At 41.6% G+C, this 16,608-nt stretch overlaps 1 protein-coding gene across 1 annotated transcript; it reads right to left on the minus strand.

Annotated features, from left to right (window-relative positions):
- Positions 1-262: 262 nt before the first annotated feature.
- LOC119284748 lies at positions 263-1,427 on the minus strand. The gene is made up of 2 exons (XM_037563915.1): positions 1,323-1,427; positions 263-1,148 (listed from the first exon to the last, which is right to left on the minus strand). Exon 2 carries the CDS (start codon positions 1,099-1,101, stop codon positions 544-546), a length of 558 nt encoding a protein of 185 aa, XP_037419812.1. The 5' UTR covers positions 1,102-1,148; positions 1,323-1,427; the 3' UTR covers positions 263-543.
- Positions 1,428-16,608: the final 15,181 nt, after the last annotated feature.

A 16,608-nucleotide genomic window follows, 5' to 3' on the forward strand; every position in this document is an offset into this window, starting at 1 on the left:
CCTCATGCTCGCCTGCGCTCGCGGCCATCCCCCGCCGCCCGTGCTCTCCTCGGCTACACGCGCTCGCAGTCTTCCATTGTCACTGTGTCACACCACTTTCGTTGGTCGCAAAAAACATGGTCGCCATCCTGGCAGCTTTTTTTGTTGTCACTTGTAGCAAAATAGAGAGACGGTTGCAGCAAAAACATTGTCACCGTCGCCATAAGTTGAAGCTCGTCATTGCAGGTCGCAAGATTTCAGTCGCCAGATACGCAAAAATGAATGTATGTAGCCAAAAAACCACTGGTTGTAGCAAAAAACAAACACGGTTGTAGCAAAAAAAAATTCAACGTCGTCGCTGTCGAGGCTACAACTACACCATGAAAAAGGATGTAGCAAAAATCCTCGCCGGATGTAGCAAAAAACTGCAACGGTTGCAGCTAAAAATCTTGCAGCAAATCAATCTCAGAAGAAAAATAAACCGGTGGTGGCCGTAGCCTTCACCATAGCCGGTTGCAGCTAAGATGGGTGCAGGATCCAGCATCCAGGCATCGAGGTTGCGGCTCACGGCTGAGCCGGTTCCAGCATCTTGCGTCGCCGATTGTAGCACGACGTTGCCGTCATTCCAGCACCGCCCCACGCCGGATGCAGCTCTGGCCGAGCCGGTTGCAGCTCGAGGCCGAGCCGGTTCCGGCACCGCCCCACGCCAGATGCAGCTCTGGCCGAGCCGGTTGCAGCTCGAGGCCGAGCCGGTTCCAGCACCGCCCCACGCCGGATGCAGCTCTGGCCGAGCCGGTTGCAGCTCGAGACCGAGCCGGTTCCAGCACCGCCCCACGCCGGATGCAGCTCTGGCCGAGCCGGTTGCAGCTCGAGTCCGAGCCGGTTCCAGCACCGCCCCACGCCGGATGCAGCTCTGGCCGAGCCGGTTGCAGCTCGAGGCCGAGCCGGTTCCAGCACCGCCCCACGCCGAATGCAGCTCTGGCCGAGCCGGTTGCAGCTCGAGGCCGAGCCAGTTCCAAAATCTTGCGCTGGTCGCAGCATCTTGGGGCCATGCGTCCCCGCCGTCCACCGTTGAAGCTTCCCCGGCGCCACGACGATGAAGAAGGGGAGGAGCGCGGCCATGGCTATGGATCTGGCGCCATGGGAGAAGAGGAGGTTGGGGCCGAGCGCTGCAACAAAAAAACGTCGGTGATGACGGTGGGGGCGAACGGCAGCACGACAACAGAGTATATTGGCCTGAGCACGGGAAGAAACTCGTCGGCGGCGAACACCGGAAGCGAGCTAGAGAGAGGTTGGAGATAAAGAGATAAGGTTAGTGAGTGGGCAGCACAGCTCGCTCTTACCTGTTCCTTCCGTCACGCGTGTGTGATGGGCACCAGGCACGTGGGCCAGCAAACGACATGAAAGCCTCACGTGGCGAAGAGATAAGGGAAAAAGGACTCAGCCGGCACATGTGTGGCCGTGTGGGACCACCCCACGACGCGCGCGTGCGTGTGACCGGCCGAAGTTTCGGCCGGCGCGCCGGATACAAGCGTTTCCCTTTGCCTTGTCAATCTCTTGGACACCTCGACCCCGATATGGAGTGCCACCACATTTTTGCATCGCTGTCAGTGGGCGTTGCTACTTGTGATAGACGTTGGGTTTCCCTGAAGAGGAAGTGTGTAGTAGTGTACTAGCAAAAAGTATTTCCCTTGATTAAGAACCAAATTTTATCAAACCATTAGGAGAAGCCACACAAACAAGATAAGCGGTACCTGCACACACATAAAGCAAATGCTTGCACCCAATAAAGGGAAGAGGGTTGTCAATCCCCTTGTTCTCGCCAGTTGTAAAGGATTAAATCTGATAGTGATAGATAGATAAAATAAAATAGAAACAAAAAGTAAATAGCGAGGTATTTTTAGGGGTTTACTCCCTCCATCAGGGTTTATTAGGACGCCTTTCATTTTGAACCAAAGTTTGACCATGAGTTTAACTAATAAAATATAAACTATATGTCACATCAACTATATCATAGAAAACCTCTTTCAAATACAAATCCAACAATATACTTTGGTTAGCATATGCTTTATATATTTTTAGTTAAATACATGATCAAACTTGGACCCGAAATATAAAGGGGCCTAATAAACCCGGGCGGAGGTAGTAGTAAACATGAAGTGAATGGACCCGGGGCCATAGCTTAACTAGAGACATGTCTCTCATGAGCATAACAACGATGGGTAAACAAATTACCATTGGACAATTGATAGAATAGCGCATAATTATGATAATTCTTCATGGCATGATAAATATATATGCATTACGTTCATGACAAGTAGACCACTAAACTTACTGACGCCTGATACGTCTTCAACGTATCTAATTTTTCAAATACTTTTGCTCTTGTTTTGGACTCTAATTTGTGTGATTTGAATGAAACTAACTCGGATTGACGGTGTTTTAGCAGAACTACATTGGCGTTGTTTTTTGTGCAGAAATAAAAGTTCTAAAATTGGCCGAAACTTGACAGAGATTTTTTATTGAATATATAAAAAATATTGCTTCAAAGATCTACTGGAGGGGGCCACCACCTGCCCACAAGGCAGGGGGTGCACCTACCCCCTAGGGCGCGCCCTATTGCCTTGTGGGGCTCTCGTGGCTATGTTTGCCCTACTCCTGGTCATATAAGTTCTGTTTCGCGGAGGAAAAAATGAGAGAGAGGAAGAATTATCGTGTTTCACAATACGGAGCCGCCGCCAGATCCTGTTCTTCATTGGGAGGCATGGTCTGGAGTCCGTTCGGGGCTCCGGAGGGGGCAATTTGTCGCCATCGCCAACCCCTCTTCATCGACAACCTCATGATGCTTGATACGCCTCCAACATATCTATAATTTATAAAGTATTCATTCCATGTTTACAACAATTTTATATGGTTTTTGTATGATTTGAATGGAACTAACCCGGACTAACGCTGTTTTCAGCAGAACTACCGTGGTGTTGTTTTTTGTGCACTAATGAAAGTTCTCCAAATGAGCTGAAACTTTTTGACGATTTTTTTGGAACAAAAGAGACCCCCGAAGCTTCGTGGGAGGGCCAGAAGAGCCACGAGGAGGACACAACCCACCAGGGCGCGCCTGGTGGGCCTGGCTTGCCCCGGTGGGTTGTGCTCACCTCGAGGCCCATCTTAGCGTGAAACCAACGCCAAAAAATCCTATAAGTAGAGAAACCATTAGAGGTTAACCTAGATCAGAAGTTCCGCCGCCGCAGGCCTCTATAGCCACTAAAAACCAATCTAGACCCTTTCCGGCAGCCTGCCGTAGGGGGAAATCATCTCCGATGGCCATCTTCATCATCCCGGCGGCCACCATGATGAGGAGGGAGTAGTCCACCCTCGGGGCTGAGGGTTTGTACCAGTAGCTATGTGTTTAATTTCTCTCTCTCTCTCTCTCTCTCATGTTCTTGAGATGTCACAATCTTGATGTATCGTGGGGTTTGTTAATATAGTCGGGTCATACGGTGTTTTCCCCTCTCTATCTTGTTGTGATGAATTGAGTTTTTCCCTTTGAGATTTCATTGTTATCAGATTCAATACTTTTATGGATTTGAGAACACTTGATATATGGCTTGCAATTGAATACTCGTGGTGACAATGGGGTATTGTATTGATTCACTTGATATATGTTTTGGCACTCGCCTCGCGGATTCCTGAGGTGACATTGGGGTAATCTATGCATAGGGGTTGGTGCATGTTCTTGTCTTTGTTTCTCCGGTAGAAATCTTGGGGCACTCTTTGAAGTTCTTTGTGTTGGATTGAATATTATGGATATGAATTTTCTTTGGTGTTATTTTAGTACAAACTCTTGGTTAGATCGATCAGAAAGAATAGCTTCATGTTATTTTAGTACGAACTCTAGGATAGATTGACCGGAAAGAATAGCTTTGAGGTGGTTTCGTACCCTACGAACAATTCCGTCTTATGTTCTCTGATAGATAGGAACTTTGGAGTGATTCTTCGTTGCATGTTGAGGGATGGTTATATGATCCAATTATATTAGCGTTGTTGAGAGATTGCACTAGCGAAAGTACGGACCCTAGGCCTCATTTTCAAGCATTGTAACACCGTTTTTGTGCCCGTTTTCTATTTGCTACCATGCTGTTTTTATTTATTCAGATTATAAAAATATATTTCTACCATCCATATCACACTTTTATCACCATCTCTTCGCCGAACTAGTGCACCTATACAATTTGCCATTGTATTGGGTGTGTTGGGGACACAAGAGATTTCTTGTATTTGATTGCAGGGTTGTTTGAGAGAGACCATCTTCATCCTACGCCTTCCACGGATTGATAAACCTTAGGTCATCCACTTGAGGAAAAATTGCTACTGTCCTACAAAACTCTGCGCTTGGAGGCCCAACACGTGTCTACAAGAATAAAGTTGCGCAGTAGACATCAATGCTTACCACCGGGAGTGAGTAATTTCATAGTAGGCCTATTGGAGGTAGATGGAAATGTATGAGATTGATCATGTAATCGAGTCAATTTGTTTGGGCTTGATCCCTAGTATCCACTATGTTATGAGATTGATGTCGCCATGACTTTGATATGCTTAATTCTTGTCACTAGGCCCGAGTGCCATGATTTCAGATCTGAACCCTTTATGTTTTCATGAATATATTTGAGTTCTTGATCCTATCTGCAAGTTATATGCACCTATTATTATTCTGAACCGTAGACCCCAAGGTGACGATAATTGGGATACTCTCCGGGGGTGACTCTAATTTGAGGAGTTCATGTATTCACTAAGTGTTAATGCTTTGTTCCAGTTATCTATTAAAAGGAGGCCTTAATCACCCTTAGATTTCCATTAGGACCCTGTTGCCACGCGAGGGTAAGACAAAAGATATTATGCAAGTTCTTATTATAAGCACATATGACTACATACGGAATACATGCCTACATATGATTGATCAATTGGAGCTATTGTGTATCGCTCTAGGTTGTGACTATTAATGATCAATTTCATCCAAATATCCATCGCTACTCCATGCCTACGCTTATCTTATATTGTGTTTGCTAAGTTACTACTATTACCGCTACTGTTCCAACTGCTACAAAATTGTTACTATTGCTATTGCCACTGTTACCCCTACTATCAAAACTATCATACTATTGTGCTACAAATACTTTGCTGTTGAGAAACAACTTCTCACGTGTGTTTGATTGATAACTCAACTGCTAAGGCTCATAAATATTCTTTGGCTCCCCTTGTGTCGAATCAATAAATTTGGGTGTAATACTACCCTCGAGGACTGTTGCTCCCCTATACTGGTGGGTCGTCAAGACCATTTTCTGGCTCCATTGATGGGGAGCATAGCTTTATTTATTGAGTTCACTTTGGAGTTAAGTATTTGCTGCAAGACAAGGGAAGGTAAGGAACTGCCAACCAGTTCCACACTTGCTTGACCTTCTGTTTTAAGTTAGCTTGAGACACCACCACCTGCTATTCAGTCCAACATGTTGCAAGTAACTGATGATACTACTTATGGTATTGGTTATGTGCATGATGGTGGTGATACTTTACTTGATGAAACTGTGCCACTTGGTAAATTTCTTGATGTTCAAATTGCTAAAGCTAAAGAATCCAAATTTAATTAAAGTTATGATTCACATATTACACCTAGCACTCCCACTAGTACTGAGATGCTTGACATACCTGAGGGTTATACTATGGATTAAGATATTGCTAGAGAATTTCTTGCTTGTAAAGATAGGGATGATCTTAGAGACTGAATGAATAAGCTAAAAGAAAAGGCTATGAATGAAAGGATGAAATATGACCCTAAGTTTGCAACCTCTCCTATTTTAGTTACTGATAAGGATTATGAATTATTAGTTGATCCTGAACTTATTACTTTTGTAGAATCTGATCCTTTCCATGGCTATGAAACTAAAATTGTCTTTGCACATCTTACTAAACTGAATGGTATTGCCACCATGTTTTCTCAAGAGGAAAATATTTGCTATTATTACATCCTCTTAAAAAGAATGAAATACTTGATATCTTTTATAATGGACTAACTGATGCTTCTTGGGACTACCTAGATAGTTGTGTTGGTTGTGTTTTCAAAGAACGAACCGCTGAACAGGCTCGGGAATTATTGAATAAATTATTGAAAAATTTCGATGATTGGACACTTCCTGAACCACCTCCAAATCCAACTCCTAAGAAAATAGGTATTATATTCCTCGGTCCAAAAGATATGCAAGAAGCAAAGAAATCTATGAAATAGAAAGGTATTAAATCTGAAGATATTAAGAATCTACCACCTATCGAAAAAATACATGGACTCGATATCCCCACATAGGTACTAGAAGTAAATTCTCTTTATAGGTTTGATGTGGGCAATATTCCTTATAATAAAGCTCCGAGTGAGTGCTTGGATGAATTTTCTAACTTTATCATTAATCAAGAAAACTTTAATAGACAAGTTAGTGATCAACTGAAATGAAATGCTACCACGATTGAACGCTTGAGAGATTTGGTGTTTAGAATTGCTAATGTTGTCAAAGGCTTATGTAAACATTCATCTATGGTTCACACTCTGCTAGAATAAGTTTCTAAATCACAAAATGATTTTCTTAAGGAAATGTCTAATAAAAATAATGATCATGTTGTTAGAGTAATGACTAGAGGTGATAGAGTGACTCAGGAACCTTTGTATCCTGATGGTCATCCTAAAAGAATTGAAAAAGATTCTCAAAGAATTAATGATAGTGCACTTAGTTCACTTAAGAATAAAAAGAGTAAGAGTAAAACTTTGCATGCTTCTAGTGAACCTGCTATAGAAAACCCTATCGAGAATCCTAATAACATTTCTATTTCTGACGCTGAGATACTGTCAGATTTCGGGTTCCTACAAAACCCTTGAGGTTCGAACACTAGGGTGCACACAAAGATCTCTCCTCCCTCTAGCTTACGCCCTTACCGCAATCTCAAGGCTTAGCATGTCGAACTCGCAGAACAAAGGGACAAAAGATTTATACCGGTTCGGGCCACCGATGTGGTGTAATACCCTACTCTGGTGTGCTGTGGTGGATTGCCTCTTGGGCTGAGGATGAACAGTTACAAGGGAAGAACAGCCTCCTGAGGAGAGGTGCTCTTGTGCTTGGTGATCTTGTGTGTTTGTCTTGGTGGAATGGATCCGGTCCAAGATGAGATCTCTTTGTCTCTTGATGATCCCCCTGGCTACGGTGGTGGCTAGCTCTATTTATAGAGGCCCGGGTCCTCTCTCCAAATATTAGGCGGGAAGGGATCCCACAACGGCCAGTTTGAAGGGGGACAACTAGTACAAGCTATCCTGACAAGAGATGGTCTTCGCCTGCCAAAGGCTCTAGTGATGACGCCGTCTTGGGCTCCACGGCGACCTCCTTCCTGCCGTCCTGCTGGTCTTGGTCTTGTTGCACCGATATGGAAACCTTTGCTTGATGCCCCGGGACTCCGTGCCTGCTCTTGCCTCTTTAGCACCAAAGAGGAAATGAGGACACTGCGCGCACTGGCACCCGCCTGGTACCCGCCTGGCCTTGGTCGTCATGGCTTGCGTCACAGGAACCTCGCGAGGTGCCCCTTGCCTTGATCTCTCCGCCCCTCGTGAGCCAGCCTGGTGAGGCCGCCCTCGAGGAGGTCTTGTGTCGTCCGCCTCGTGAGGTTTGGCCCCTCGCGAGGGTCTTGAGTGTTTGCTGGTGAAGATGGGCCATACAGGGCCGCTGGTGGAGCCACGCCATGGGATGCAGGCAGGCAAATCTGGGGACCCCCGTTCCCAGGACGCCGACAGTAGCCCCTGGGCCCAAGGCGCGCTCGGACTTGGCTTCGAGGTGAAGCCAAGGGGCAAGTGCGGAGTGATGACCCACAAGTATAGGGGATCTATCGTAGTCCTTTTGATAAGTAAGAGTGTCGAACCCAATGAGGAGCAGGAGGAAATGATAAGCGGTTTCGAGCAAGGTATTCTCTGCAAGTACTGAAATAAGTGGTAACAGATAGTTTTGTGATAAGATAATTTGTAACGAGCAACAAGTAACAAAAATAAATAAAGGGCAGCAAGGTGGCCCAATACTTTTGTAGCAAAGGACAAGCCTGGACAAACTCTTATATGATGTAAAGCGCTCCCGAGGACACATGGGAATATCGTCAAGCTTGTTTTCATCATGTTCATATGATTCGAGTTCGGTACTTTGATAATTTGGTATGTGGGTGGACCGGTGCTTGGGTGCTGCCCTTACTTGGACAAGCATCCCACTTATGATTAACCTCTATTGCAAGCATCCGCAACTACAACAAAAGTATTAAGGCAAACCTAACCATAGCATGAAACACATGGATCCAAATCAGCCCTTACGAAGCAACGCATAAACTAGGGTTTAAGCTTCTGTCACTCTAGCAACCCATCATCTACTTATTACTCCCCAATGCCTTCCTCTAGGCCCAAACAATGGTGAAGTGTCATGTAGTCGACGTTCACATAACACCACTAGAGGAGAGACAACATACATCTCATCAAAATATCGAACGAATACCAAATTCACATGACTACTAATAGCAAGACTTCTCCCATGTCCTTAGGAACAAAAGTAACTACTCACAAAGCATAAACATGTTCATAATCAGAGGGGTATTAATATGCATATAGGATCTGAACATATGATCTTCCACCAATTAAACCAACTAGCATCAACTACAAGGAGTAATTAACACTACTAGCAACCTACTAGCACCAATCCCGGACTTGGAGACAAGAATTGGATACAAGAGATGAACTAGGGTTTTGAGATGAGATGGTGCTGATGAAGATGTTGATGGAGATTGCCCTCTCCCGATGAGAGGAGCGTTGGTGATGACGATGGCGATGATTTCCCCCTCCGGGAGGGAAGTTTCCCCGGCAGAACAGCTTCGCCAGAGCCCTAAATTGGTTCCGCCAAGGTTCTGCCTCGTGGAGGAGTTTCGTTCGAGAAGATGTTTTATGATTTTTTCCCATCGAAAGACTCCATATAGCAGAAGATGGCCATCGGAGGGCCACCAGGGGCCCCACGAGGTAGGGGGCACGCCCTGGGGGGTATGGCGCGCCCCCACCCTCGTGGGCAGGGTGTGGCCCCCTGGTGAGTTTCTTCCACTGAGTATTTTTTATATATTTGGAAAACACCTTCCGTGAAGTTTCAAGACTTTTGGAGCTGTGTAGAATAGGTCTCTAATATTTGCTCCTTTTCCATCCCAGAATCCTAGCTGCCGGCATTCTCCCTCTTTATGTAAACCTTGTAAAATAAGAGAGAATAGGCATAAGTATTGTGACATAATGTGTAATAACATCCCATAATGCAATAAATATTGATATAAAAGCATGATGCAAAATGGACGTATCAACTCCCCCAAGCTTAGACCTCGCTTGTCCTCAAGCGAAAAGCCGAAATCGAAAAATATGTCCACGTGTTTAGAGATAGAGGTGTCGATAAAAATAAAATACGGACATGAGGGCATCATGATCATTCTTAGAACAACAACTTATATAATTCTTGTCATATAATCTCTAATGCTAGAGTAATAATTCAATCACAATATCAAGTATGAATCGTAAACTTCATTGAAAACTAACAAACTACAATCTCGGTCATTGAAGCAATTGCAATTTATCATAACATAGGAAAGAGTCAATGTATAAGAGCTTTTCAGCAAGTCCACATACTCAACTATCATATAATCTTTCACAATTGCTGACACTCACGCAATACTTATGGGTATGGAGTTTTAATCGGACACAGAGAAAGATAGGGGCTTATAGTTTTGCCTCCCAACGTTTTACCTCAAGGGTGATGTCAACAGTAATAGTTTATGAAAACTCACATCCAATTAGCCATATATACCGGGATCTTTCCAACATATTGTGCTTGCCAAAGGATAAAATGTAAAAAGTAAGGGTGAAGATCACCATGACTCTTATGAAATGTAGGAGATAAAAGTAAAAGATAGGCCCTTCACAGAGGGATGCAGAGGTTGTCATGCATTTTTATGGTTGGATGCACAAAATCTTAATGCGAAAGAACGTCACTTTATATTGCCACTTGTGATATGGACCTTTATTATGCAGTCTGTCGCTTTTATTACTTCCATATCACACGATCGTATAAAGCTTATTTTCTCCCACACTAATAAGTCATACATATTTAGAGAGCAATTTTTATTGCTTGCACCGATGACAACTTACTTGAAGGATCTTATTCAATCCATAGGTAGGTATGGTGGACTCTCATGGCAAAACTGGTTTAAGGGTATTTAGAAGCACAAGTAGTATCTCTACTTGGTACAATGAATTTGGCTAGCATAAGGGGGAAAGGCAAGCTCATCATGTTGGAAGATCCAAGACAATATAATTCATCTCAGATGTAAGAAAACATAACCCATTATGTTGTCTTTCTTGTCCAATGTCAACATCTTAGCATGTCATATTTTAATGAGTGCTCACAATCATAAAAGATGTCCAAGATAGTATATTTATATGTGAAGACCTCTCTTTCTTTATTACTTCCTATTAATTGCAACGATGACCAAAACTATGTTTGTCAACCCTCAACAACTTTTATTAATCACACTCTTTCTATGTGAGCTCATTACTCTCCATAAGACTCACATGATCTCTTTGTTTCTTTTTATTTCTTTCTCTTTTCTTTTATTCACTTAGGATCATGGCAAAGTAACCAAGCCCTTGACTCAACACTAATCTTTATTATATAGCTCACGGACTCGATTACATAGAAGGATAATAAAGCAAAACTCACAACTAGATCATACTAAGAACTTTTATTCTACTAGATCAAGATATTACCAAAAGGATCAAACTAAGAAAAACGATAAAGATAAAAGTGATGGTGATACGATACCGGGGCACTCCCCCAAGCTTGGCAGTTGCCAAGTGGAGTGCCCATACCATATACTCAATTCTTCTTTGTTGGTGGAGACGGTGGTGATTTTGTTGATGGCATAGGCTTGTCGTCCTTCTTCCAAGGCATAGGCTCACCATCATAGAAAGATGACCGGGTCTCCAGGATCCTCAAATCTGCAGCCAAACTCATCCTTTTGAATCTATATTCATACTCACAGTTTTGGTTTTACAGGTCATAGATTTGAGCTTGAAGGTGCTCAATTTTCTCGTGAAGCTTGAAGATGGTCTCCCCGATGTTGTCGGCATCCAGCTTGTGTTTGTTGGTGAATTCTGCGATCATCATGTGGTTGGAGTTGAGTCCACGCTCCACCATCTCCCGACACTTGAAAACTTGTTGCTCCATTGCTTCGAGCCTCATCTCCACGCTTCCGGTCCCCTTCGGTCCCTCAGCATCACGGATGTACAACAACCCATCACGCATCTCAATGGTTTGAGGGTGTCGCTGCACCTCCGCGAGGTAAGGGTTGATGACCTTCTCAAAGAACTTGTCCTTGGGAGCACTTGGAGATGCCATGATAATCTAGATCTGTCAGAAAAACAACTCGAAACAAAGACATGATATTTTTGCGTGATACGGGAGTCAAAACCCCCGGGAGATTATATAATGAATTTTTACCGACCAAAATACGTGTCGTGTAAGAAAACGGAGTCCGGAGAGCACACGAGGTGCCCACGAGGTAGGGGGGCGTGCCCTCCACCCTCTTGGAGCCCTCGTGTCCTTCCCGGACTGCTGCTTATTTTTCTAATTTTCTAAATATTCCAAAACGGAGAAATATTGCCTTAAAAACTGTTTTGAAGTCGGTTTACTTACCGTACCACATACCTATTCCTTTTCGGTCTGAAACGTTCCAGAAAGTGTCCCTTATGTATTCCTCCGGAGTTACGGTTTCAATAATATTGGTTTCAACATTTATGGGATTACCTGAGATATAATGTTTGATTCTTTGACCATTCACCACCTTCGGATTTGTGCCTTCGAAGTTGTTGATTTTTATGGCACCGGAACGGTAGACCTCCTCGATAACGTAAGGACCTTCCCATTTAGAGAGAAGTTTTCCTGCAAAAAATCTTAAACGAGAGTTGAATAGCAATACATAATCACCTACATTCAATTCACGCTTTTGTATTCTTTTGTCATGCCATCTTTTAACTTTTTCTTTAAACAACTTGGCATTTTCGTAGGCTTGAGTTCTCCATTCATCAAGTGAGCTAATATCAAATAACCTCTTCTCACCAGCAAGTTTAAAATCATATTTAAGTTCTTTAATAGCCCAATAAGCCTTGTGTTCTAGTTCGAGAGGTAAGTGACATGCTTTTCCATAGACCATTTTATACGGAGACATACCAATAGGATTTTTATATGCAGTTCTATAGGCCCATAATGCATCATCTAGTTTCTTGGACCAATTCTTTCTAGACCTATTAACAGTCTTTTGCAAAATTAATTTGAGTTCTCTATTACTAAATTCTACTTGAGCACTAGACTGAGGATGATAAGGAGATGCAATTCTATGATTAACATCATATTTAGCAAGCATTTTACGGAAAGCAACATGAATAAAATGTGAACCACCATCAGTCATTAAATATCCAGGGACTCCAAATCTTGGAAAAATAACTTCTTTAAGCATTTTAATAGAAGTATTATGATCAACACTACTAGTTGGAATAGCTTCTACCCACTTAGTAACGTAATCAACAGCAACTAAAATATGTGTATATCCATTAGAGGAAGGAAAAGGTCCCATATAGTCAAAGCCCCAAACATCAAATGGTTCAATGACAAGTGAATAGTTCATAGTCATTTCTTGACGTCTACTAATATTACCAATTCTTTGACATTCATCACAAGATAAGACAAACTTATGGGCATCCATGAAGAGAATAGGCCAATAAAAACCAGATTGCAGTACCTTATGTGCAGTTCTATCTCCAGCATGGTGTCCTCCATAAGCTTCGGAGTGACACTTGCGTAGGATCTTTTCCTGTTCATGCTCAGGTACACAACGTCTAATAACACCATCCACTCCTTCTTTATAAAGATGTGGGTCATCCCAAAAGTAATGCCTCAAATCATAGAAGAACTTTTTCTTTTGTTGGTATGTGAAACTAGGTGGTATAAACTTAGCAACAATGTAATTAGCATAATCAGCATACCATGGAGCAGTATGAGAAGCATTTATGACATTTAATTGCTCATCAGGAAAGCTATCATCAATAGGTAGTGGGTCATCAAGCACATTTTCTAACCTAGATAAGTTGTCTGCAACGGGGTTCTCAGCTCATTTTCTATCAACAATATGCAAATCAAATTCTTGTAGCAAGAGAACCCATCTAATAAGTCTAGGTTTAGCATCTTTCTTCTCCATGAGATATTTCATAGCAGCATGATCAGTGTGAATAGTTACTTTAGAATCAATAATATAAGGTCTGAACTTATCACAAGCAAATACAACTGCTAAGAATTCTTTTTCAGTAGTAGCATAATTTCTTTGAGCATTGTCTAGAGTTTTACTAGCATATTGAATAACATTTAGTTTATTATCAACTCTTTGTCCTAGAACAGCACCTACAACATAATCACTAGCATCACACATAATTTCAAAGGGTAAATTCCAATCAGGTGGCTAGACAATAGGTGCAGAGATCAATGCTTTCTTAAGTATTTCAAATGCTTCTACACAATCATCATAAAAAGCAAATGATATATCTTTTTGTAATAGATTAGTCAGAGGCCGAGAAATTTTTGAGAAGTCCTTAATGAACCTCCTATAAAATCTGGCATGACCAAGGAAACTTCTTATACCTTTGATGTCCTTGGGACATGGCATCTTTTCAATAGCATCAACCTTGGCTTTATCAACTTCGATACCTCTTTCAGAAACTTTATGCCCCAAGGCAATACCTTCATTAACCATAAAGTGGCACTTTTCCCAATTCAAGACTAGATTAGTTTCTTCACATCTCTGCAAAACTCGATCAAGGTTGCTCAAGCAACCATCAAAAGAAGATCCATAGACGGAAAAGTCATCCATGAAAACCTCACAAATCTGTTCACAAAAGTCAGAGAATATAGCCATCATGCATCTTTGAAAGGTAGAAGGTGCATTACATAATCCAAAAGCATATGTCTATAAGCAAAAGTACCAAAAGGGCATGTAAAAGTAGTCTTTGATTGATCTTTGGCTGACACAGGTATTTGAGAGAAACCAGAATAACCATCTAGAAAGAAAAAATGTGTATGTTTAGATAATCTTTATAGCATTTGATCGATAAAAGGTAAGGGGTAATGATCCTTTTTAGTTGCCTTATTTAATTTGCCGAAATCAATTACCATCCTATAACCTGTAATAATTCTTTGAGGAATCAATTCATCTTTATCATTAGGAACAACAGTAATACCTCCCTTCTTAGGGACACAATGGACAGGGCTTACCCACTAACTATCAGCAACGTGATAAATTATACCTGCCTCAAGGAGCTTTAGTATCTCCTTTCTTACCACTTCTTTCATTTTAGGATTCAGCCGGCGTTGATGATCACGAACTGGTTTTGCATCTTCTTCCAAATTAATTTTATGTTGACATAGAGTGGGACTAATGCCCTTAAGATCATCAAGAGTATACCCAATAGCAGCACGGTGCTTCTTCAGAGTTTTCAATATTCTCTCTTCCTCATGCTTTGAAAGGTTAGCACTAATAATAACATGATATATCTTTTTCTCATCAAGATAAGCATATTTAAGAGTATCAGGTAACGGTTTAAGCTCAAACACGGGATCACCTTTGGGTGGAGGAGGATCCCCTAGGATTTCAACAGGTAAATTGTTTTTCAGAATAGGTTCCTCTTTAAAAAATACTTCATCTATTTCCCTTCTTTCATTCATAAACATATCATTTTCATGGTCTAGCAAATATTGTTCTAAAGGATCACTAGGAGGTACGACAATAGAAGCAAGACCAATAATTTCATCCTTACTAGGTAATTCTTCTTCATGGTGTTGTCTACTAAATTTAGAAAAAATTAAATTCATGAGTCATATCATCTAAACCGACAGTAACAACATCTCTTTTGCAATCTATGGTAGCAATAACTGTATTTAAGAAGGGTCTACCAAATATAATGGGACAAAAGCTATCTTGTGGGGAACCAAGAACAAGAAAATCAGCAGGATATTTAGTTTTCCCACACAAGACTTCAACATCTCTAACAATTCCCGTTGGTGAAATAGCATCTCTATTGGCAAGTTTGATTGTGACATCAATATCTTCTATTTCAGCAGGTGCAATATCATGCATAACTTCTTGGTATAAGGAATAAGGTATTGCACTAGCACTAGCACCCACATCACATAAGCCATGATAACAATGATCTCCTATTTTAATAGAAATAACATGCATGCCTACCACAGGTCTAGGTTTATCTTTATCACAGGGTTTAGCAATTCTAGCATTTTTATTACAAAAGTAAATAACATGCCCATCAATATTATCAGACAAGAGATCTTTAACAATAGCAATATTAGGCTCAACTTTAACTTGCTCAGGAAGTGTATATGTTTTAATATTGCTTTTACGAACTACAGTTGAAGCTTTAGCATGATCCTTTATCCTAACAGGAAAAGGTGGTTTCTCAACATAAGTAGGAATAATAGGATTATTATAAGTGATAGTCTTTTCTTCAACTTTAATAGGTGCAGCTACTTTTACTTCTATGGGAGGATGATATTTAAACCAATTCTCCTTAGGGAGATCAACATAGGTAGCAAAAGATTCACAGAAAGAAGCTACTATCTCAGAGTCAAGTCCATATTTAGTGCTAAATTTACGAAAAATATCGGTATTCATAAAAGATTCAACACAATCAAAACTAGGTGTCATACCTGACTCCTTACCATTGTCGAGGTCCCAATCTTCAGAGTTACCTTTAATTCTTTCCAATAAATCCCATTTGAATTCAATAGTCTTCATCATAAAAGAGCCAGCACAATAAGCATCAAGCATGGTGCGATTGTTACCAGAAAGCCGAGCATAAATTTTTTGAATAATCATTTCTCTTGAGAGCTCATGATTGGGGCATGAATATAACATTGATTTAAGCCGCCCCCAAGCTTGAGCGATGCTTTCTCTTTCGCGAGGCCAAAAATTATATATATAATTGCGATCACAATGAACAAGATGCATAGGATAAAACTTCTGATGAAATTCCAATTTCGATCGTTTGTAATTCCAAGATCGCATATCATCACATAGCCTATACCATGTCGATGCTTCTCCCCTCAAAGATAAAGGGAAGACCTTCTTCTTAACAACATCTCCAGGTACACCTACAAGCTTAAATAATCCACAAACTTCATCCACATATATCAGATGTTCATCAGGATGTTTTGTTCCATCTCCTAGAAAAGGATTAGTAGCAGTTTTTCTATCATACCCGTAGGAACTGCAAAGCAAGCATTTTCATTTTCATATTCATTTTCAGTAGGTTGAGTAGGTTGAGGAGCAACTCTTTGCTCTACCGGTCGGGGTGAAGATACCCCGAACAAGCCCCTCAGAGGATTACTTTCCATAGTAACAAGTGACAGTAAATTTCAGCACACTATATAAATTTTTCCTTACCAAATTCCAACTACCAAAGGTGCTTCACTCCCCGGCAAT

This window comes from Triticum dicoccoides, chromosome 1A (assembly GCF_002162155.2).
Source record: "Triticum dicoccoides isolate Atlit2015 ecotype Zavitan chromosome 1A, WEW_v2.0, whole genome shotgun sequence".
Taxonomy (NCBI): Eukaryota; Viridiplantae; Streptophyta; class Magnoliopsida; order Poales; family Poaceae; genus Triticum; species Triticum dicoccoides.

Excerpts from the sequence above, each read along its gene's own strand:
- LOC119284748 (XM_037563915.1), bottom strand. The coding sequence starts at position 1,101 with ATGGCCGCGCTCCTCCCCTTCTTCATCGTCGTGGCGCCGGGGAAGCTT.